This window comes from Mustela erminea, chromosome 15 (genome assembly GCF_009829155.1).
Source record: "Mustela erminea isolate mMusErm1 chromosome 15, mMusErm1.Pri, whole genome shotgun sequence".
Lineage (NCBI taxonomy): Eukaryota > Metazoa > Chordata > Mammalia > Carnivora > Mustelidae > Mustela > Mustela erminea.
In genome coordinates, this window is record NC_045628.1 from 12,001,178 (window position 1) to 12,024,893 (window position 23,716).

At 44.0% G+C, this 23,716-nt stretch overlaps 1 protein-coding gene across 25 annotated transcripts in view; it reads left to right on the forward strand.

Moving 5' to 3' along the window:
- The window catches only part of DOCK9 (dedicator of cytokinesis 9), a 274,885-nt gene that overhangs the window by 150,579 nt on the left and 100,590 nt on the right, over positions 1–23,716 (forward strand). For all 25 annotated transcript variants that reach the window (XM_032314499.1, XM_032314508.1, XM_032314517.1 and 22 more), the window contains exons 6-13: positions 1,050–1,145; positions 2,114–2,248; positions 7,732–7,906; positions 8,828–8,895; positions 19,718–19,792; positions 20,665–20,805; positions 21,346–21,549; positions 22,099–22,221. In XM_032314499.1, coding sequence (XP_032170390.1) covers positions 1,050–1,145; positions 2,114–2,248; positions 7,732–7,906; positions 8,828–8,895; positions 19,718–19,792; positions 20,665–20,805; positions 21,346–21,549; positions 22,099–22,221 — 1,017 coding nt within the window. The remainder of the gene's footprint in view (positions 1–1,049; positions 1,146–2,113; positions 2,249–7,731; positions 7,907–8,827; positions 8,896–19,717; positions 19,793–20,664; positions 20,806–21,345; positions 21,550–22,098; positions 22,222–23,716) is intronic.

The window sequence follows — 23,716 nt, forward strand, 5'->3', positions numbered from 1 at the left end:
CAACAAACAGTAAAATCCTGGACAGGTAAGTTATTTCTCTTATTGCTAATAATAAGAACATTAAACCACCAATATGAATATTGAGATGGTCTAAAACAAAACCTAAGATGGGTCTTTCTGCAATTGTCTACTTGATTGCAGCAATAAAGATGATTCTTAGAGACTAGTCTTTGGAGGTATGAGCCAGGTAACGTGACTCTGTGTGGCCCTCTCTTCCCACTGACCGCACTGAAGTGTCCAGCGGCCTCTGCCTTCGAGAGGCAAGGAGACTGCAAGGGAACCTCATGCAGGAGAGTGTGGAGGGCCCTGAGTCGGCGTGCAGCAGATTGGCCACACTGTGTATGTGTGTGTGTGTGTGTGTACACATGTCATCTGTCTGTCTGTCTGATGTACGCGTGAATGCCTTGCATATTTTCAGCAGCACCCAGCGGCCCCAAGCTCGCCTCCCTACACCAGAGCCCACAGCTCGAGTCAACCTGTAGCAGAGAGTCTCTTTGTTTTTCTAGCTGTGTCCCTTTTCTGACCCCTCCTCCCCGTTGGCTCTGTGCCCTCGGTCGGTCTTTCCTTCCGTGCCGTTGTCCTCTCCCTTTCTTTCATCCCTCCTTTCTCTCTGTTGCCTCCTGTTTCCTTTCTTTCTTCATTCACCTTCCCCTGAACTGAGCCTCTGGGAAGTTGTCCAGGAATTTGCTTTTGTCCTCCACTTATAGGGGAGTATAATTTGAAAACATTTTTCCTGAAACCAGGCGAGACCTTACAACCTGAGCGGTCAAGTATGGTATGTACTTTCTGTGGCTCATTAAATACTTAAAAATTTGGATTGGAGCTAGCTTTGCCTTTTAATGGGCTACAGCTTTTTCAGGAATTTAGACTTTTCCCTCTCTCTGACTGCCAAGTGGACTCTAAGGTGACTTGTGGCAGGTGGTGACTCCAGGGAAAGGGCTGGGTGGGGCAGCCTGGCACGGATGGAATGATTTTCCTGTTGACCAGACTCAACAGCAAGTAGGATTAGTAGTAGTAGGAGCTTGACTGTGGTTTGCCTTCTCTCCTAGGATGCTGCCTCTCTTGGCTCTCAGAAGGGCGGGATCACCAAGCACGGCTGGTTGTACAAAGGCAACATGAACAGTGCGATAAGTGTGACCATGAGGGTAAGGCGGCCGTCACCCCGCACTCCCTGCTCATTAAGCCCTTTCTGCTATAGGTCTTGGGAATAAAGCTCAAAATGAATGGGTATGCTGTTCTTCCTGACAACAGTGACACTGGCTGCTTAGTAAGATGCCTTCCTGGTGCTCAACCCCCGTTGGTACCGTCCCATCTCCCCCCACCTCTCTGCTGCCCCCTCTGCCCACCCGCGTGATGAGACCATGATTAGGCTGGTGGGAGGGTGCAGTCACCAACATGGGCTTTCTTCCATGGGTGCACAACGAGGGTGTTGCAGGGCTCCTCCAGGCCTGTCCCCCAGGGGCTAACCCTAAGCCTTTTGGAGAGGTCTACTGTGACAAAGTCAGAAAGGCAAAACTTGAGGAAGGGAAGACTGTTAGATTCGAAGGGGGTTGTGAAGAGAAGTGCAAAAGTGGTATAAAAAGCCACTCAGGAGAGAAGTAGGACCAGAGAAAGACCAGGATAAATAATAAAGAGGGAGAAGTAATGGAAGGGAGGATGGGCAGGGAGATGAAAAAGTTCACGGGAACTGCTGACCGTGGCGATCCTGAGGCTGGAAAAGCATTCGGTGTCACGAGGCAGAGAAAAGTTCCTGTTCTGTGTGAGCAAGAGACCCTGGGGAGCTGAGAAAGTTTCCATCCTTCTGTGCTGCATCCCAAATTGGAACTCACTGCACTGCTTTTGGGTGGTTATGTAAAAATATCAAATTCTGTGGGTGAGAAAAATGACCCATGCATGTTAAGTGAACCACCGCCTCAGAATTTAAATGTACTCAAATTATTAAATGTGATGGAGAGTCTTAACTCACCATTACATGGGGTGCTGGCCAGAATTGGGTTGGTTTTGGAGAGAACAGAAGTGGTTTTTACGTATGTATGCAGCTGTGGGTTATCGATAGACATTGGGATTCTTTTCATTTTGGAACAATAGCTCTGTGTGTGTGTTCTGCTCTCAGTCATTTAAAAGACGGTTTTTCCACCTGCTTCAACTTGGTGACGGATCCTACAATTTGAATTTTTATAAAGATGAAAAGATCTCCAAAGAACCCAAAGGATCGATATTTCTGGATTCCTGTATGGGCGTGATTCAGGTAACTGTGATTAGGGTTCCGTCCTGGAGTTTTCTTATCTGTCAAGAGTGCCATCTGTGAATGCGCAGAGTTAAGCACACGCTTCCAAGAGTGGCAGTGTTTGGGGTGGGAATAAAATAGCTCCCTGTCAGGTGAGTAAAGACTTGTTTTTCATCATGATGGAAGCTGGCACAGAAGGCCGTCCGGGTTCTGTTGTAGTGGGCCTAGCGCCCTGGCGTGCAAGTTCCTGTGTTTCAGACGTGGCTCAGCCGTTTTGCACCTGTGTGACCTGGGACAGGCTGTTACCAAAAGTTTCTTCGTATGTAAAATGTGCATAATGATTGTGTTTCCTCAATAGGGTACGTTGAGAGGTCTGGATGAATTAATTCGGAAATAGCCAGAGCAGTTCTTAGCCTCTCCGTGGTGACTTTTACCACTACGGTCATAGTACCACTAGCCGGTGGTCACAAGACACTGGCTTTCAGATAAGACTGCGGGCAGATCCCTGCTCTACCACTTACTGGCTGTGTCATCTCGGAGACATCATTGATCCTCTCTATGCCTCAGTTTCCTCATTTGTTAAACACGGATAATTGTCAAATACGGTTACTGAGAGGATTAATTAATGTACATAAAGAGCTTTAAGAAAAAAGGGGACGCTTGGGTGGCTCAGTTGGTTAAGCCACTGCCTTCGGCTTGGGTCATGATCCCAGGATCCTTGGCGGGGAGCCTGCTTCTCTCTCTGCCTCTGCCTGAAAGAGCTTAGAACAGTACTGGCATATGGTAAGAATTCAGCCAGTATTAGATATTTTTGTTACTACCGCACTAATGCAGTTGCAGGCTTATTCTTTTTTTTTTTTTTTTTTAAGATTTTATTTATTTATGAGAGAGAGAGAGTGAGCATGAGCAGGGAACCCGACGCGGGGCTGAATCCCAGGACCCTGAGATCACTACCTGAGCCAAAAGGCAGACACTTAACCAACTGAGCCACTCAGGCGCTCCAATTGTAGAGTCATTCTTAAAATTATTTGTGATCATGCATAATGCACTCCTATAATAATGTACTCATAAAAAATATCAGACTCTGCAGATAAACTGAAGGTTCCTCTCCATCCTAGTCCCTCTATTTCTCGCAGAGCTGCTGTTACCTGTTTGATGTAGGTCCTTCTATACTTAACCGAATTGTCTTTGAAAGCAAGCTGCCATTTTCCCAATCTGCCCACCCCTCCACCTGCTCCCCGGCCACTTTCCAGGAAGATCTAAGGCAGTAATGTACAAGGATCCATGAAACACAGGATCCTGTGAATTTGAAGTGGGTTTGAAAGCAGGAAGGGGAGTAGGGAGGAGATGAGAGGAATTAGCTAAGAAAAAAAAGCAAAGGTGTTAAAGAGATTTGACACCTGCTGTGGGTGGGTGGCAAACTGGCCTCTGTGTTTTCTCCCTGGGAGACCCGCTCAGCACAGTGCACACGGTTGCAAACAGTCCAATTAGTCAGAAGCTGTCCGAGCCATCCCAGAATGAAGATCATTCAGACATTTCTCATGGGGGCCCTCAGACAGAGGGCTCTGTGCGATTAATGAACAATCTCCTTGACAACTCCTCACAATAGAAGCAGTCACCATTATCAGAGAATTCGTCCTAAAAATGACTCAATGTTGGCTGATGACATTGGCCCGAAGCTCAGTTCTATAAGAAAGGTGGTTTTGTGGAGCCAGTGTGATTGAGGTTGGAGACACAGCTGTCTGGTTTGACTCTCTGGTGTGTGTGCTTGTGTATGTACTCACATGTGTAAGATTAAATTGCATTTTTAGCCCAGTAATACATTCCTCTGGGTCAAACAGTCAGTGCGAAAGGGCAATATAGATAGGCACGTTCCTGCCTACCTCTGCCCCACCCACTCCTCACCCCCCTGAAATGATGACTTTCACCTTTTTTGCTCTTCTTCCTGGGGCTGTGCCTCCTTAATACGGGATGAGGCACGTCTGCTGGTTTTTATTCCACAGTTGTGGACATTTTGTGATGGAAGGTGGCATTTTAGCTCCCGCAGGCCTCCCTCCTGCCCTGATTTAGACGGATTGCTTTCTCGGCCTCTGGAGAGCCGTCATTGTGAACACTCTCTGCCTTCGTCCCTGCATTGGATTGCCTGTTTTCGAAATCCCGTGTCCTCTTCAGTCTTCTTTTGACTTTCTTGTTTTGGAGGCACACATCCTCCAAGTAGCTCCGGAGAAATCACGTCTGAGTTGCTGATATCTTTTTTTTTAAAGGATAATATAACAGTTTTATTTTTTAATGTCAGTATTTAAAATATACCAGAAATTCTGTTCTCTGTAACTGTTACAATTTGGGATGAAACCATTTAGATGTCAGCCTAACCGTGTGACCAGGGTACACAAGTTTCAAAATCCTTTCGGGGAGACACAAGAGTTGCTGATATCTTGAGCGTTAACTTACCTGCAAATATTTTTGGTTTTGCGTTCATATTTGATTGAAAGGTGGAAATCCAAGGTGAAATTCACCTTAGAATTTGAAGACACTCCATTATCTTCTGGGTGCTCATGTTCCGTTGGGGGTCTGATGCTATTCTTAATCCCTGTTCTTCTTCATCTTCTCTTTACCACGAAGGACCTGAAATTTAGGTTAGTTTGTTTCATTTTGATTTTTTTGGTAAACTTTTTTTGTTAAGGCATAACGTGCAAATAGAAAATGTACACGTGAGGAATGTGTGCCTCTGTTTGCTACTAAATTGGGGTTTCTTTTGTCTTACGTGCTACAAACTGTGGGCGAGCTCTCATTCTGGAAACTGTGTCCTGTATCTTGGTCTTTTTGAACTCTGGTCAGTCTCATTAACTCGGGGAGACTGCAGGCCTCTTCCAGGTTCCCCTTCCTGGGCTGCAACACGGATACCGCCTCTAGTGGAACGCTGAGGTGCTGCTTGGGCTCACCTCATTTACTTCCCATCCATCAGGGATCCCCCGCCTGCCCTACCTGTTGTCAGCTATCTGAAGACAGTTGTTTTCATCGATTCTGCTCTGTTTTCTAGTAGTTAACGATGGGAGAATAAATCCAGATCCTGTTATGTCATCAGCCCAGCAACAGAAGTTAGGGGTCCAGACTCAGATGTCTACAGGAGCCAAGCAAGAAAATTAAGTAAAAGGAGAGGCCTGAGTGCAGAGTAAGAGGGAATGCTGAGAACCATGACAAACAGGACCACAAATAGCCCCGTCTTGTGGGGCCTGTCCCTTTCAGCTGTGGCTGATGCTGCTGGACAGAACTACCAGCTCAAGGTTGCCAAGTGATCTGGGTTTTTTTTTTTTTAATTTTTTTGCCCAACGAAATCCAGAAATATAAAATTTTACTTAAACCTTGGTATTTTAAATTATTGGAAACCAGTTTAAAAACAAAAAACCCAAAACACTACTCAGGAGATACCCCCCTCCAAATAATGGAATCCATGAAGGTGTTTTGGGGCCTTAGATCAAGGTGATCGCACCAGATAACAACTTTCACTGAAAATTACCTTTGCGTCAACTGCTCACTGGCACGTGGGTGACCCCCCCCCCCCGCCCCCCGCAGCTGAAAGCAGCTTTGGTAGAAACCAGATTGCATCAAAATAGTTTATTCACAGTGTAAAGTAGGCGGTACCAGAGTGAATTGTCAATGATGGTGAATTAACTTGTGTGGGATTTTCAAGTAGGAGTTTCATTTGTATTCTTGAGTTGAGAGACCTTTTAAGTTACTTTTCAGTTAAATCTTCTGGCATTGACTTTTAAAAGAAGTTTAAAACAAACCTAAATCTATTAAGAGTTTGGTCACCTGTGTCACAGTGGTTAGGTGAGATGCGTCTGGCATCCCTGGGTTGTCACTCTGTCCTGCCATGGCCTTTGTAACCTGAGCTTCTGACTTCAGGGGACATCGCTTTCTTTATAGGCTTTTTGTAGACGTGGCCAATGGTGTTAAGTGTTTAATGAATTGTAATCAAGGCTTCAAAAATGTTAAGTAATTTGTTTTTATCCAGATTTGTTTGTAAGCTAAGTGCCAACAGTTAGTGTGTGTGTGTGTTTAAATTGTATTTGGACACCGTAATTTTAAAAAAGTAGCTGATGAATGCTGTGGGTTCAAAGAAATGCATAAACTGGAATTTTCCTGAACAAAATCCCAGTGTAGAATCTTAAGGCCTCAAAAGCATTTTCAAACCTTGAAGTTGATTAGACTTATTTTCAGATCAGGATGCTGAGGCTGATAAAGAGAAACAGTGCAGACCAAGACCTGATGTCTCCCCGACTTTTAACTTATTTTCATGGCTGTGAGTGGAACAGAAAACCCATTTCACAGCCAGGCGTTTGACTCCTGGCTGATTCTGGCCCTGACATGAAGGGAGGCGCCCACAGTGGGCAGGCTGTGCGAGGGAATTTGACCTTGCCTGGCGTGGTGTCATGCTGTGTGTGTCTGAGAAGTACACTTCCAAAGAACACAGCCCGCCTTGGGGAGGGTCAGCCTATCCCTGCCACCTATGCTGAGCAGCCCTAGGGGACTGCCGCTAACCCGCCAGCATCTAGTGGACCTGGGCTGCTCTGCCCCCTACAGGTTATCCTCGGTTTGTGCATGCAAGGACCTAATCTCAGTCCCGGGCTGAGCTGCTGTCTAGTGCTATCCCTTGTTGGGGGGGGTGGGGGGGGGGGTGGTGGGGGGGGTGGGTGTGTGTGTGGGTGTGGTTGTGCTCACCAGGGAAGGAATGTAGTGGGTAAGGCCAGGGGTGCTGCTAAACATCCTGCAGTGCATAGGGCAGCTCCCACAGCAAAGAATTACCGGCCCTGAACGTCAGTAGTGCCAAGGTTGAGAAACCCTGACATGAGGCACGTGCATTCTCATCATTTAAAGCATGTGGCTTCTTTTCGTATTTGGAGCTGGGCATTTTATACATATAAAAACTGGAGGCAAGAGGGAAGGCTGTAGACATGGTATCCAAATACCTTTGGTGACTCAAAAATGATGGGAAAGTTCCAGAAAAGGAAGTCAAGTATATCGATAGATAATGGTTTGTTTTTTTTTTAAATTGTGGTTCACTTTTAAAAATATGATACGACACTCTATTTCATCAAAATTTTTTTTAAAAAAGGGAGCTGGAGGAGTTGAAAATTTTCAGTGAAATTTCACTCATTCAATAAATATTTTTTCAAGAGCCTGTTGTGTGCCAGACAGTGTTCCAGAAACACAGCTGTAGCCTTGAACAAAAGAAATCTCCGTCCTAAGGAGCTCCTGTTCCATTTGAGGAGACAGACAACAAATAAGATAAATATGTAAAATGCATAATGTGTCAAATGGGAAAATAAAATTATGGAGACAGTAAAAGCAGGGAAGGTATAGATGGTGATGGGGTCTGCAGGGAAGGGGCTTGCCCCACATGCCAATGAGGCAGCACCCGCCAGTCAATAATAAAGAGAAAAAATTTTAAGGCCATTCCCCTTCTCTTAAAATGTGTCTCTTTTACTCCTTTTCAATTTCAGAACAACAAAGTCAGGCGGTTTGCTTTTGAGCTCAAGATGCAGGACAAAAGCAGTTACCTTTTGGCAGCAGACAGTGAAGCAGAAATGGAGGAATGGATCACAATTCTAAACAAGATTCTCCAGCTCAACTTTGAAGCTGCAATGCAAGAAAAGCGAAATGGAGACTCTCATGAAGGTACGTAGATCCGCTTTCTCACCAACAAAGTTGGTGTCTTTAATTTTGTCAGAGGACACAGAACTAGACATACTGCACAGGTAAGTGAGCAGTGGGACAGATGGGAGCTCTGCAGAGAGCTTGTCAGTGAGGGTTTTATTACATTGGAATTTACAATCCTGACAACATTTTTATCAGGAAATCATGTAATGGGAAGAACCATGGCTTTGAGGGGGCAGAAAGGAAGATGGGAGTTCAAATCTCAGCAATACTATTTTTTGGCTCTGAGACCTTGGGCAAGCTGAGACCTTGGTTTTACCCATCTGTGAAATGGGAATCAAATGGAACTTGCTGGTTGATGGGAGGATTTAATAAGATTATGTATCTTGAGTTCCTGGCATAGAGTCAGCACTTAAAATACTAAGTATAGTTATTTCTATTACCGTTAATCTTAATCTTTTAGAATTTTAAAGACAGAATTAAGATGGGCAATGTGGTGGGAAAAACCTGGCTATGTTCTTGACAATTCATGTTTTATTTTAAGCCCTTAGACACATGATTCTTAACCCTGGCTGTACCTTAGAAGTTCCTGGAAACATCAAAAAAATTCTGTTTCCTTTGTCCCACCAGAGACCCTGATTCAATTGGCCTGGGGTGGGACCTGGGCAGGCCTGACTTTGAGTGGCTCTGATGGATGTGGCCATGTGGGCTGGAGCTTTGTTCTTTTTAGACAGTGTCCATACTCTATCAGTTATTAAATGTTTGACTCTCAATCCTGGGCATCAGTATTTTTTTAAAAAGCTCTGAGGTGTTTTTAATTGGCATCCAGAGTTGAAAACTGCTGTGTTCAAGGGTGCAAAGGAGAAGTGGCCTTTGACTTCCTGCTTTAAATAAAATACATTCAATTACAAGTGACTCAAATCATTTGTTTTGCAATTTCAGATGATGAACAAAGCAAATTGGAAGGTTCTGGTTCTGGTTTAGATAGCTACCTGCCTGAACTTGCCAAGGTAATATCATCTGCTTCTTCTGCTCTTTGTAGATTGGTATTGAAATATTTCTCATTTCCTGAGTCTGTCCAGGATAGAATCTGTTGAAATGGTCAACAGTTACATTGTAGTAAGTCATTAAAAAGATGTTGTGCTTTCTATTTTCTGAGCTGAATATGAAGTGAGGTTAAATACTGACCTGAGTCAAATTTTAGTCTGTTTTCCAGAAAGTACCTTATAAATTATTCTCTTTTTATTATTCCTTGTTCCTGCGCCTCCATAATATTTAATACCAAATCACAGTATTGAAGAAATAACAAAAATGCACCGATAAAGGTTTCTATGTTTTGTTTTTTAAAGATTTTATTCATTTATTTATTTTAGAGAGTGTGGGGAGGGTGGGGGAGGGGCCGAGGGAGAGGATCTCAAGCGGACTCTGTGCTGAGCAAGGAGCCTGACATCGGGCTCAATCTCATGACACTGAGATCATGACCTGAACCAAATCAAGAGTCCAACGCTTAACCAACTAAGCCACCCAGGTGCCCCTATTTATTTATTTTAGAGAGAGAAAGTAGGGAGGGGTTGGGGGAGCCGAGTGTGAGGGGGAGTCTGTAGATCTCAAGTAGACTCCACACTGAGCAAGGAGCCTAATGCTGGGCTTGATCCCACGACTCTGAGATCATGGTCTGAGCTGAAACTAAGAGTCAGACCCTTAACCGGCTGAGCCACCCAGGTGCCCCAGAGGTTCCCATGTTAAGCTGGTACTCACTGTGTTCACACATGTGCTCCCCATTTTCAAGTCCATAGACACTTCCAAAGAGGATCGTCTGTGGCAGTCTTGCCACTAAACCAAAGAGGGGTTGCCTGAGTTTGAGTTTTATAAATTGCTCCCGGGTCACTCTGAATGAAAAAACAAGTTATTATCTGTTTTTAATAATTTAGAGAAATGTGAAAGTTACCGAAAAGCACAAAGAAGATCAAAACAACCGTCTGTATTCCCACGACCCAGATTCAATGCTGTTAATCTATTGTCCTTTTAGCTTCCATACTTTTTAAAAGAATTAAAACACCAGTTGTGCTTGAAGTTTTTTTAAACACCATTCTTCCTCCCCTGCGACCTCAACTGTTGACAGTCACTATTGTGAATTTTCTGGGATTGCTTCAGTTTTATTGCTTTATCTTTACTCATGTACCTTTCATAATGATACATATGGTTGTGTTTCATGTGTTTAAAAATGTCATATGAATGCTAACATGTGATTGTGCACATGCTTTCTGATTCAGCCTTGTGTTTGAGATCCATCAAAACTGATTATAGACTAGTTCATCCCTTTTCTTGTGCCATGTAAGCATTTCATTTTAGCTGTTCTCTTCTAGTTTTTTCTATTACGAACAATGCTACAATGAATATCCTTGTATTTGTCTCCTGATACGTATCTATGAATGATTCTCTTTTAAATGAGAGAAATATCTTTGTTTTCTCTGGCCATTTATATTCTTGCTCTGTTACTGCCATTCTATTCTTTTTCTTTGCAACTACAGTGAAACAGAGACCCTACACACCCACATCTTAAACACTGTAATAGAAAACATGGTTTATCTATATACGATTATAAATAGACTCGCATTCAGCATTGACCTTTACTTTAAGACAACATGGCTATTCTAAAATGTAAAATCTCCCTCCCTGGCTAGGACTTGAGAGTATTGTTTTTCTTCAAGACTTGACTGTTACCGCAGTATCTTTTTAGCACCTGCCTATTAAAGCTAATTTTAGCACCACCATTGTAACCTCCTACTCAGCTGGGAAGGGTTTTGGCCTGTGTGTATGTATTTTTGTGCTGTGAACTTCTGTGTGTCATATTTTGCATGGAGATTTGCTTTTTTGTTTCTGGATGTTTGGGGGCTCATAATTTCTCAAAGTGTTAGGACTTGTTTTATGAAGTCACCGACATGTGCACTGCAATCCAGAATTCGAGAAGTAACTTCCTACACTTACTGGTTGAACACAGTGGACACCTAGGAGAAGACTAATGTTGATTAAAAATCTATACTTTTCTTTTCCCCGCGAAGACATACAGGAGTTGTGCCCTCCTTTCTTCTCTCACTGCCTACCTGGGCCTGGTCAGCATAATAATTCAGTATTTCTCAGTCCTAGGACCTAGGAAAGTTTTTAAAGTATATATGAGAGAATATAGAGATAACATACCTACATATATATTTGGGACTATTTTCAGACTGCATAACCACAGAACAGAATCTTTGGTTAAATCAGTTTAATTGGTTTCAGCCCCCATCTCATTTTATTTTGTTTTAGTCTTTCTTTTTTATTGAAGCAGAACTTACAAGGAGCACTAGTTGTATCGCTCAGTGGATTTCATATTTCTGCATCTGCATAACCACCACCCAGGCCCACACATAGCACATTTCTGGCACCTCAGCGACGGTCTTGCCCACCTGTCCCAGCTGCTACCCCATTGCTTTCACCTCTGTCACTGTGGATTAGTTGTGACTGCTCTAGTTCTTCCTATTAGTGGGTTGTACAGTACGCATCAGGCTTCTTTAGCTCAGCATTCTGTGTGCCAGATATTTTAAATACGAATGGAGTAGAACTGAATTTAAAACATTAACTATGCTGCCCTCAATAATGACAGGTACTATTAGAAAAATTTTTTAAATTATATAATCTCTGTGCCCAGTGGGGCTCAGATTCACAACCCCAAGATCAAGAGTCAAATGCTCTACCAGCTGAGCCAGCCAGGGAGCCCAGCGATAGATAATACTTTTAAAAACATAAATATGTGGTATGTGATGTGTGTATGTATTGGGTTGTGATATAAGCGTATTTCTCACTGTGGTCATGGTCAAAGCCCGAAAAAAGTATTATAAGGGGCTTCACTGTTATTTTTCCCCTTAGCTCTTAACTGTTTTAAAAAACAAAACAAACAAACAAAAAAAACTTCTATTTAAGAAGGTAGATAAAGGGCAGCAAGTAACTTTTCAAAGGGAGAAATTAAAAGAATAAAGACACTGAGGACATGCTGTCACGCAGTCCCCATGCTGCTGTCCCGCTCGTGATGCTCGTGTGGGCATGGTAGTGGTGTTGGGGGGCAGCTGGGGGAGCCCCGGCCCGACGGTGCCCCCAGCACAAGGATAATTGTAGCCTAATTTATAACCCTCTCCAGTGTTTCAGGGTGGGGGCCTTTTGTGGCTGTTAAGGAAGCAGGGAGTTGACTAATAACGGGTCCTCTTGATCTTAGGAGGACCGGTTCCATAGTTGCAGAATCCGAAGTTGACATGGCGGGGGAAGGGAGGGGAAGGAGAGCCTGTGTGCGCATGCGCACCTGTGCGAGGGAGGGCAGTTTAATCGGGATGAAGAGGCAGAGAGGTCAGCGCTGGGAAGAGGCGGTGGAGTGGTAGGGAAGGGTCCAGCGGGAGATGAGAAGTAAGCTGCGGAGAAAGGACTCGAGCCGGGGCGGCGGGCAGGCCCTGTTGGCGGTGGGAGTGAACGGCGGGCTCCTCTCTGCCCAGCTCTTCTTTCTGCTTCATTCATCCTGTTGCCCCGGCTTTTGTCTTCCACTGTGACCCAGACAGAACAAACAGGATATGAGTGACAGGAAGTTGTTTTAGTACAAAAATAACTGAGGTCTCGTTTTGGAATATAATGGAGGGGCCCTTGACATATGGCAAGGACGATATGGGCTTAGGTTTTCAGAATATGTTGTGTATTCTTGGCCCTTGTGTGGCTTGTACATTTGGTACTGAGCATCTTTATTGTTTTCTTATTGAAGATCCAGTGTATCTGCCCTGAAACTTTTTCTTTTCCTCCTATTGTCTAATATGGAACCGAATACATGTTCATTGTAAATGTAACAGCATTTATAGTATCAGAGCATGTAGTCTTTTTTTTTTTTTTAAGGTTTTATTTATTCATCTGACAGAGAACAAGCAGGGGGAGTGGCAGGCAGAGGGAGAGGGAGAAGCAGGCGTCTGCTGAGCAAGGAGCTTGGGACCCTGGGATTGTGGCCTGGGCGGAAGGCAGCTGCTTAACCAACTGAGCCACCCAGGCACACCTCGGAGCACATAGTCTTATCAACATTTTTATTAAATACACAAACTGTAAAGTTAGCTAATTGGTTTCTTATAAAGTCAAGGGTAATATAATCATGTTGCCAAGGGTAATATAATCATGTTGTAAACCCAGTGGCTACTTATCTAGTAATTTCTTTCTGTGGTTATCTTTATCTTTATATTTTTATACCTGTCTTCGGCATGTATATATCACCTCCTAAGGAAAGTTGGAAGAAAACCCTCGTGCTCCCACTGTCTGTTTTCCTTCACAGTTTTTCTCTTTTTGTGCTGTTTGGTACTCAGAGAACAGCAACTCACCTTACCTTGGCCTCCCCACATGGCTCTGAAAGAAGAGCACTGTTTACTGTTAATGCAAAATTGCTGGTGTTTACTTAGCTGGTAACTTCTTTTTAGTGAGTGAACTTCTCTTTCCAGGTCAGTCTTTTACAGCTGAACACAGGATGGAGTCCTGGTTCTCCACTTCATAGTCTCACTGAGGTTGCATGAGGGTGAGGCAGCCAGCTACTTTCGCAGATACCTTCTCTGACTTTTTTAAGCCACGTCTGGAATAGACACCTCCTTCCCTGTATCCTAATTGAGGCAACGATGTCCTTGTATCATGACACAAAGCCGTTGGCTGGGGTTGTGCTCGTGAGGTCAGGAGGCATTCCCTCTCTTGGGCCTCCTTATTCTTTTTTTTTTTTTTTTCTCCTTTCTAATTTTTTGAAAAAATTATTTTGAGAGAGAGAGCAAGTGCAATTGGAGGGGAGGGCCAGAGGGAGAGAATCTCCAAGCCGATTCTGTACTGAGCGTGCAGCCCAACATGGGGCTCCATCTCACAACCCTGAGGCCATGACCCGAGCTGAAACCAAGGGTCTGATGCTTAACTGAGCCACCCAGGCACCCCGGGCCTCCTTTTTCTAGATGCTTTATTATTGCTTTGTGAGGCAGAGGAAGAGGTAATGGCCGTGGGGAGTTAGATATCTTGGAAGTAGTAAAAACAAATCCTGACAGCTCTTTAAATATAGATTCTGGCCTCCAAGGAATTTTGTAAGTCTTCTTGTTCCAACCCATTCTGTTTAACTGAACCAACAGTTAGCAGAGTGTTTTTCTGATAACTTGTCTTCAAAATAAGATGCTGCTGGCCATGGTCATTGGATTTTAATTATTTTGCTTGCTCAGGGATAAATTTAAGACACAGAGTGTGCGAGCCTACAGCAGTCCTTCTGGAAACGCCTTGAATGCATGGTCCATAATTGCTGCTGCTGCTTTTTAAAAAAGATTTTATTTATTTATTTACTTATTTGAGAGAGAGGAAGAGAGAGGTGCAAGTGAGGGCAGGGAGCAGAGGGAGAGGGACAGGCAGACTCCACGCTGAGTACAGAGTCTGACAAGGGGCTCGATCTCATGATCCTGAGATCATGACCTGAGCTGAGATCAAGAGTTGGACGCTTAACCAACTAAGCCACCCAGGTGCCCCCATAACTGCTTCTTAGACAAGAAAGAAAACATTGTCAGGGTGGGCTGTTAGTGGTTACACTTAGGGTTCACAGGAGTGAGGGGAATAGCCTTTGGTTTAGATGAGTCATTCTCTTTGACTTCTGAGCAAGTACCAGTTTTCACAGAAAACGGCTCTGTCATTGTCCATTTTCTTCATGTTTTCCTTTCTTCTGAACCCATAGTAATTAGATGGGTTGTGAGCAGGATGGCAGTGACAGGGTCTGGGGAAAAGCCAGCCCCATTCTTCCTACCTCCACAACATTGGACTGACCACAGATTATTTTAAGAGCAGAGCTGGTTTCTGTCACTTCCAGAAACACTGAACAAGTAGACTGTGGGGTAATATTTTTTTACAGCTACATTTTGTGGGCCCTTCGATTGCGAAAGTACTCATTACAGGAGTTTATTTTATTATCTTTACTAAAATTTAAGTAAAAATAAAGGCGTTGGCTATGATAAGTAAAAATATCCGAAGTTGTATAGAGTTACTCTTTCCCTTCATGGTCTATCCCCACATCCTGGAGAACACGAGTGTTACTAATCTGTAGCAATTCCTGTTGCATCGAACTGATTGCCCATGGGAATACACACACATATATGGTGGTTTTAGTTTTTTTAAAAAAATATGCTCATGGTATATACATTACTCTGACACTTGTTCTGTCACTTAAAAATCTTGTAAAGATGCCCCTTGGGGGCCATAAATGTTGAGTCTACTCACTCTTCATAGCTGTATAATATTCTAAATGTGGGTATTTTGAACTTTATTTACCTCCTTCATATTCATGAACATTTTGGGTTATTTTCCTTTTTAAGCCTCTATAAACAGTACATAATAAGCAACATGTCACATTTTTTAAAAGATTTTATGTATTTATTTGAGAGAAAGAGAGCATGAGCAGGGGGCAGGGTTAGGGGAGAGAAACCAGCAGATTCCCCACTGAGCAGGGAACCTGACAAGGGACTCCATCCCAGGACCCTGAGATCATGACCTGAGCTGAAGTCAGACACTTAAGCGACTGAGCCACCTAGGCTCCCCACAACATGGCGTATCATAAGCTTAAATACTTGTTTTCTTATTTCAGTAGGGATGGTCTGTGGAATGGGATCTCTAGGTCAGAGGTCATTGTGTTTTTAATGCTTTAAATATTGCCAGGTTGCTTCCCAGAATGTTATAACAGTTCACATTCCCATTTTTCTATGTCCTCTCCAGGAGAGTGAAAATGGTATTTCACTGCTTTCATTTGTGTTTTGCTGCTTAATAGTGAGATTTTTCGATTTTCAGATGTTTGTGTGTCTTCCTCTCTGACTTGCTGTTCATATACTTTATCTATTTTTTTTCCTTGTCTTATAGTTGAAGAGTCTGTGTTGACACCACGCAGACTCAGAAATCAGGCTTCCATTTATTGTGTTGAGTTCTTTTTTTTTTTTTTTTTTTGCATGTACAACAAAAATTTATTGTCCCACAGTTCTGGAGGCTAGAAGTACAGGATCAAGTTGTGGCTGTTTGTCCCTCTCAGATTTGTCCCTATCAAATCTGTCAAAGATAAAAGATCTTCTTGTGGTTTACAGGCAATCTTGGGTGTTTTATTGGCTTGTAGATCTCTTCCTCCATCTTTTTAAAATTTTTTTTAATTGTGTTGAATTCTTTTTTTTTTAATTTAAGATTTTATTTCTTTATTTGACAGACAGAGATCACAAGTAGGCAGAAAGGCAGGCAGAGAGAGAGGAAGGGAAGCGAGCTCCCTGCCAAGCAGAGAGCCCTATGCGGGGCTCGATCCCAGGACCCTGGAATCATGACCTGAGCCGAAGGCAGAGGCCTTAACCCACTGAGCCACCCAGGTGCCCCTATTGTGTTGAATTCTTGAGCAAAGTATTTATCCCTTGTGGCTCAGTTTCTCCTTCTCTTTCTTTCTTTCTTTTTTTTTTTTTTTAAAGATTTTATTTGTTTATTTGGCAGACAGAGATCACAAGTAGGCAGAGAGGCAGGCAGAGAAAGAGAGGGAAGCAGGCTCCTCACTGAGCAGAGAGCCCGATGTGGGGCTCGATCCCAGGACCCTGAGACCACGATTGGAGCCAAAGGCAGAGGCTCAACTACTGAGCCATCCAGGTGCCTCATCAGCGTCTCCTTTTCTAAACAAGGATCATACTAGGACCTGCCCCCCAAGGTTATACAAGTTTTACATGTGCATTTGGGATAATATTAGCAAGAGATACTGACTCTTATCAATACATATTTGCTTTTTATCATTGTGACCCTTCCAGATAATTGTTATTCCCTGGCTCTGGGGCAAAGCCCTGCCTTTCCTAAGCCACATTTTCTTTCTGCCTATGTTTTACTTGGTAATTCCTTCAAACACTATTTATCAGGCCTCCCCTCTGTTTAATGCATTTGTTGTAAGCCTTGGGAGGAATCGGAGGAACTTTTAAGGAGCTTTGAGTTTGCTTTTAATCAGTGATATAGTGGAGCTGTCAATGTATCTAAGGTAGATGATAGGCTTTTAGGTCATTTTGCATCTGACATTGTCCGTTCTTTCCCATTAAATGGCTTCTCTAGTGAAGAATCTGTCCCTTAGATATTAGTGGCAACATCAGGATGCTTTGAGTCTATTTTGGCTAGTTTTTGGTTTTTTTTTTCCTTTTAATATGTTTACATCCCTGGTTGTTCTCTATTGTATGGACCTCATAGCAGTCATCTGTGCTGTGTTCATTTCTGATCTCGGATACAGTCAGCTTGTGACAACAAGCGTCTTTGAGAAACCCTCTAGGAACTGTATCTGCATTAAGAATCCATCGCTCTGTTGTAGTGTCTGAGATCACAGGATCTGCCTTTGTTGAAGACTTGAGCAGGAATTCAGAAGTAGAATGCGTGACTGGCAGTGGTGGCTTGCAGCACCTAGTACTGACGTTTTTGGTAGGAAACATCATGGATTGTATACAAAGTAGAGCAAATTCTTTGGGTTCAGCTAAGTATATTCTGCACGCACATGTTTGGCTCTTTTGATGTGAAAAGTTAGGAGCAGTGATTGGCAAGATGGAGTCAAAAAGTTGTCCTGTCCCGTGTGGAGAGAGCCTGCGTCAGCTCATATCGAACGATTTGTGGGAATGTAGGAATGCTCACCTCTAGAAGCCTTAAAGCTCCCGCTGAGAAGATCAAGATAAACTTTGCTGTGCGAAGAGACTCTCTCCCTCATCTTATTCAACATTTTTACTTAGAAATGGAAGTGGAGTTCAGATAGGTTAAGCGGCTTGCTCACGTTCACATAGCTAGGGGACAAGTGAACTAGAACTAGGACACAGTTTCTTAGTTGGTATTCTGGTGGTCCTTTCATTTTGCCAGACAGAGACAGCTGGTTTTAGATCTGGTCGTGGTAGAGTTTGGGTCATTGCTGAGAACCAACCTCTTTTGACAGCTTCATGACTGAGAATTTTAGGAAGCTGCTCAGTTTCTCATGAGCTGAGATCCAGCAATATAATTAATAGATCAAGGTCAGCCACCAGCAGAGAGGACAGGACACCCTCCCTACCCTCCCCACCCTCTCCACTGATGCAGCAGTGGCTGTCAGGCACTAGGGACACAGGCACTAGGCACTAGTGGCTGTCACTGACAGCCACTGCCGCATCACATGCTGAGATGTGAGTCGGTCTATGGGGATAGAGCAGGTAAGTGAGGGCATCCTATTCCGAATCTGTGGACTTAACCATGGAGATTGAGGATAATAGGAACAGGATACAGATTTAGAGGCACCGAGCGTGAAAAATAATGTGGTTGGCAGTGGCTTCCATCTTGTGAATGTCTTTGAAATGTCTTTCTGTTCCCAAATTCCACTTCTCCAGCTCCTGTCTCTGCCTCCCTTTGTCCCACTTCCTCTGTGGCTTCTCTTCTCGCCATCACTTCAGTGTTGGGGCCCTGGGGCTTCTGTCTGCAAACCCCTTCATATTCTCCCCCAGGGAATCTCAGCCATTCTGAGGCTTCTCTGTCCCCCGTCTAGACTGATGTTCTCCGAGTCTGTAATTTCAGCCTTCCTCCCTGCCTCGTGCTTATGTGCCATTTCTCTGTCCACAGGCATTTCTGTGCTCGGTCACCTCCATAAACCCCTTCCTCCTGACTTACTGATCTCAGTTAATGGCTACCCACGTGAGGACTAGGCTTTGTTATGGGTGGGCTCTGCTGTGGGGTGGGGGCAGGCAGCTGTGATAAAGAGCCCATTTGGGCCTCTTGGCCTTAACCCTTATAACCCACTGCCTCAGTCCTGCCCAAGGGGTTCTTTTAAAATGCAGAATCTGGTTATTTTATTCTTTTGCTTAAAAATAGTGCATTTGGATTTTTTGGTTTCTGAAGAAGATCTACAGTCCCTAACCTACAAATCCCAGATTCATTTCTCTTTACTTTCCCCGTCATGCCCCAGCATTCAGTTGAAATAAACAACTTAACCATTGCTCGGGGGGACTGTAGCTTTGTACCTGCAGGAACCTCCTCGCACAATTCCCTTCTTTCCTGCCAGATGTTCTTGGATTTCAAGGTGGGCCTTCTTCTGGAAACTCTTCTGTCACTGCCATCCCCTGGGCCAGGTTAGCACTCACTGTGCCTTCTGCTGTCTCTGCCATTCTTATCGCCTGTTTATAATCTGTCTTCTTCGCTAGTATTCCTTGGGGATAGGTGCTGTGTTGCATTCATGTTTGTGTCCCTAGTGCCTGACACATAAGAGGTTCTCAGTCAGTCTTTATTGAATGGATCAGTGGTGCCCCCTCCTGCCTGCCGTAGACACCGATGGCAGTCATTCAAGATCTGCCGGTTTCTCTCTCCCACCATTCAAAACATACTCCCTTCCCTTCTGGGCTTATACCTCAGTCTTCGGTGAACCCAGTGAGCCATCTAGGCTCATTTCCATTCTTTGTCTATCTGTGCTGTGCAGCCTTTTCATTCAGCCCCAAATTCTTGTGTTTTCCTAAATTTTGTGCTTCAAAGCCACCCCTTTATTCAGAGACTGTCTCCTCTTCCGTTGCTTTATGAAGCCTTTCGTGGTAGAATGCTTAATTATTCTCTTCCGCTTTCTTTGATTGTTTTGGATCCTCTAGGACCAGGTCTTCTCATGTGCTGCCCACTTGATAGTCTGTCCCTGTTCCTTGATGTGCCGTTGATTCTCCAGAATGAGAGTGGAGTTGTCTGGTGGCCTTGCTTTCCCCGATGGGACAGATGTGTTTGAACACCTCTGTAAAAAGAGGGGTTTTTTTTAATGTGATTTTTATTTTTTGTTTCTCTTGTTGTCAGAGTACCAGAGAAGCAGAAATCAAACTGAAAAGTGAAAGCAGAGTTAAACTTTTTTACTTGGACCCAGATGCCCAGGTATGAACTATTTTTTAATGTTTACATTTGAAAACTAAGCCAGGGAAAGAAAATGTTTGACAGATGATATGTTTCATTTATTTATGTGTTTGCATGTTTGTTTACTTTGGATTTATAAGCAACATAACAACAATATAGAAAATACAGGGGAAAAGGAAAAATAAAAAACAACCATAATCTCATCACCATACCACAACGACTGTGAGGGTTTCATATTTAGTAGATTGTTGAAAACTGAGTGATCTATCCAGGATGTCCTCGAGTCCACAAAGAACATATAATTTACCCCATAAAATGACCGTCAGAAAATAATAAGCATCATTACAGATTCCCTGCAGGCAGTGGTGTTTCCTGACTCGTCCAAGGCACATACGAGCCACAACTGTGCCCCCAAAAGTCCGAACCCAGCGTGGTAAGGACCTCCAGAGCTGCCCCCAGAGCGTGATGGTTTTGCTGTATTTTTCCCACTTTTGTTTGCAGTCTTCGTGTCTGAATTATTGAGCATGATGTTTTTCAAGGTCCATCCATATTGTAACGTGTGTCAGAATTTCCTTCCTTTTTAGAGCTGACTAATAATCCACAGTATGGGCAATATACCAGATTTTGTTTGTTTATTTGTTGATGGACACTGAAGTTGTTCATAACCATAATTTCTAAGCTCTGTATAATAACCCATTGAGTAGGCATACCATCATTTATCTGATCATTATTATAAGCTATATAAACTTACAAAACAGTAACACTGTTGTGATTAAATGAGTATATAGATATATATCTTTTCCATATTTTACAGAATTTCCTTAGGATGTGTTTATTAGGAGTTTTTTTTTTTAATGTGAGCATAATATATTTTTGTACATTTTCTTTTAAAGAAGCTTGACTTCACATCAGCTGAACCCGAAGTGAAGCCATTTGAAGAGAAGTTTGGGAAGAGAATTCTTGTCAAGTGCAATGATTTATCTTTCAATTTACAATGTTGTGTTGCAGAAAATGAAGAAGGACCCACCACAAATGTAATTTTCCCTTTTTAAAAAAAAATTTTTTTATTTTTTTAAAGATTTTTATTTATTTATTTGACAGACAGAGATCACAAGTAGGCAGAGAGGCAGGCAGAGAGAGAGGAAGGGAAGCAGGCTTCCCGCTGAGCAGAGAGCCCGATGCGGGGCTTGATCCTAAGACCCTGGGATCATGACCCAAGCCGAAGGCAGAGGCTTCAACCCACTGAGCCACCCAGGTGCCCCTGTAGTTTAACCTTTTAAAAAATAATTTACAAAACTGTTCAGAGGTCACCAGTGTGCCAATTGCAGTGCGGTCTAGACCGAAAATCCTAGTTCCTGATGGAGAAATGCAGTGTTTAGGTCAGGATGCCGGGGGTTGTTCAGCCTCAGGGACGGGATGTTTGTGATAAAAGATAGGGACAGAGACTTTCTCTTTGGCAGTGATTTATAGCAACCCTTACAAATAGGTTGAATAATTTCTTCTTTGATAGCAACGCTCTTTTCCCCCGACAGTTGGAGCCATAGTGATGGTCTGGATGGTTTTATTTCATTCAGGTAGAGCCCTTCTTTGTTACTCTGTCCCTGTTCGACATAAAATACAACCGAAAGATTTCTGCCGATTTCCACGTGGATCTGAACCATTTCTCCGTGAGGCAGATGCTGGCCCCCACGTGCCCGGCTGTGATGAATGGTGGCAGGCAGAGCTCGCCTACCCTTCAGGACATCCTTCATGAAGCCTCCATGCAGTATCCGAAGCAGGTGGGAGACTCGCACCCAGCAGTGGTCCTACCGCGACTTTTCTCGCATGCGCTGTGTGAATGCGTGGCGAGATGCTGCAGTGCACAGCTGGGTCGAACGAGACGGTGGAGTTTATGGACTGCGTATATGATTAGCTGAGAGGACAGGAAATGGCATTTGACTTGTCATTTCTTTTTTTCTAAACTTTCTGCTAGTTGCCCCCCCCCATATTGCCTTTTTTTAATTTAATTTTTTTTTATTGGGTTAGGGAGAGCACAAGCAAGGGGAGCAGCAGGCCCCCTCTCGCAGCAGGGGCCTGATGCGGGCCTCGATCCCAGGACCCTGGGATCATGACCTGAGCCCAAGACAGATGCTTCACCGACCGAGCCCCTCAGGCGTCCTGCCAAATCGCCTCTTTGGTCAGACGAGGACCTAGTGACAAGCACCGAGTGCCCCTGAGGGGCTGTACTGTGTCCTCACTCTTTGCTGCTTTAGCAGGTTTAACGTTCAGGAGCTTTGTTTAACGTGGCTGTGACTTTGACCCACTAAAGAAAATTGTTTGTTCCCTAGGGGATATTCTCAGTCACGTGTCCTCACCCTGATATATTCCTCGTGGCTAGAATTGAGAAAGTGCTCCAGGGCAGCATCACGCACGGCGCCGAGCCATACATGAAAAGTTCAGACTCTTCCAAGGTACGGCTGACTTTTACACTTTGTGACGATAAAGAGCAATTAGAAAAAAGATCTGTCTGTCAAAACAGAGGTGCTTAAAGTAGTCAGAGTTGGGCTGTATTTATATTCTGGAAGATGTACACTACTTACATAGATTTACCGTTCCACCGAACCTGGTGTGTCCAGTTTTCAGTGAAAATTAGTCCCGTATATATAGAAAATGCTTCAGTTGCCCAGACATCCTAAAATAATTGCCAAAGCTGTTGATGTGTCTCTCGGATTCTGGAATTCCCTTTGGGTCCGTTTATGCTGAAATGTGCACTGAGGCTGCAGACGGGAAGGGTCTGGCCAGTAAGGTCAGTGCTTCAGTCCCCTGTATGGTCCCACGGTACAGGTTATGGTGGCAGAGGTGGTGTGATTCCCATAGAAGGGAAGGGAAACATGCGAGATGTGTTTTTGGTATTTTTCCTTTCTTTGGTGTATGCTTCTTAGTTGGGGAGTGCCTCGCTGTGGACACACGCAGACTTGAATCTCAGAGGTTATCTAGTCCCAGATCTCCTTTCAGGCATCAGAAAAACTGGGGTTTACCAAGGTTTAGTTACATGCTCAGTGTCCCCCAGCTCTTGTGACCAAAGGCACTTGCCTGTCACCTTCTAGCTCATCGAGCTACCTGGTAGAGTGAGTGTTTGAGTGCCGTCTGTGCTGGTCTCACATTAATTTTTACAAGTGGTCCGTCTGAGAGATGACCCTGCTGTGTTGACAAGGACTGGTCCGCAGCAGGAGGGGACACTCCCCTGGCTCTGAAGGACAATGATCGAGCTGCTTCATAGCTTCTCCTCTTCCTTTCTGCGGCCCCCCACACAGCACAGGGGTGTCCCCAGGATGGAGGGCGGTTGTTAAAGAGCAGGTTCTAGGAGTCAGAGACCTGGGTGCAGAGTGCTAACAAGGCTGGCTGCTTTGGAGAAGTTGTGTCACCTCTCTGGGCTCTGGTGATCCATCTGTACTTGAAGGATGACTGCTCCCCGCCCGGGTCCCTCTCAGGAACAGTTCTGGAACTGCGCAGATAACATATGAGACATTGCCGGCGAGGCTGCAGATTAGTGGCATGCGTTGGACACCATTATCACTTGTCACCCTCGGCAAGGGAAAGCCCAGCTTGCCGGGCACACTGCTTCCAACAGTATGCCTTTCTGGCTGATGAAAGCTGAGTAAAGTTTAGTCCCTGGAAAGAAGCTATTTTATTTTTTAAATCAAGTTTGTAAAACTTTGCATGAGAAGCTCTTTTAGCTCCTGTGTTTGTTTGTTTTTTAAAAAATTTTTTGATTATGTTACATTGGTCACCATACAGTAGATCATTAGTTTTTGATGTCTTGTTCCATGACTCAGTGTTTGTGTAGAACACCCAGTGCTCCATGCCACCTGTGCCCTCCTTGATATCCACGACCGGACTCACCCATCCCCTCACCCCCATACTCTCTGAAACCCTCAGTGTGTTTCCTGGAGTCCACGGTCTCTC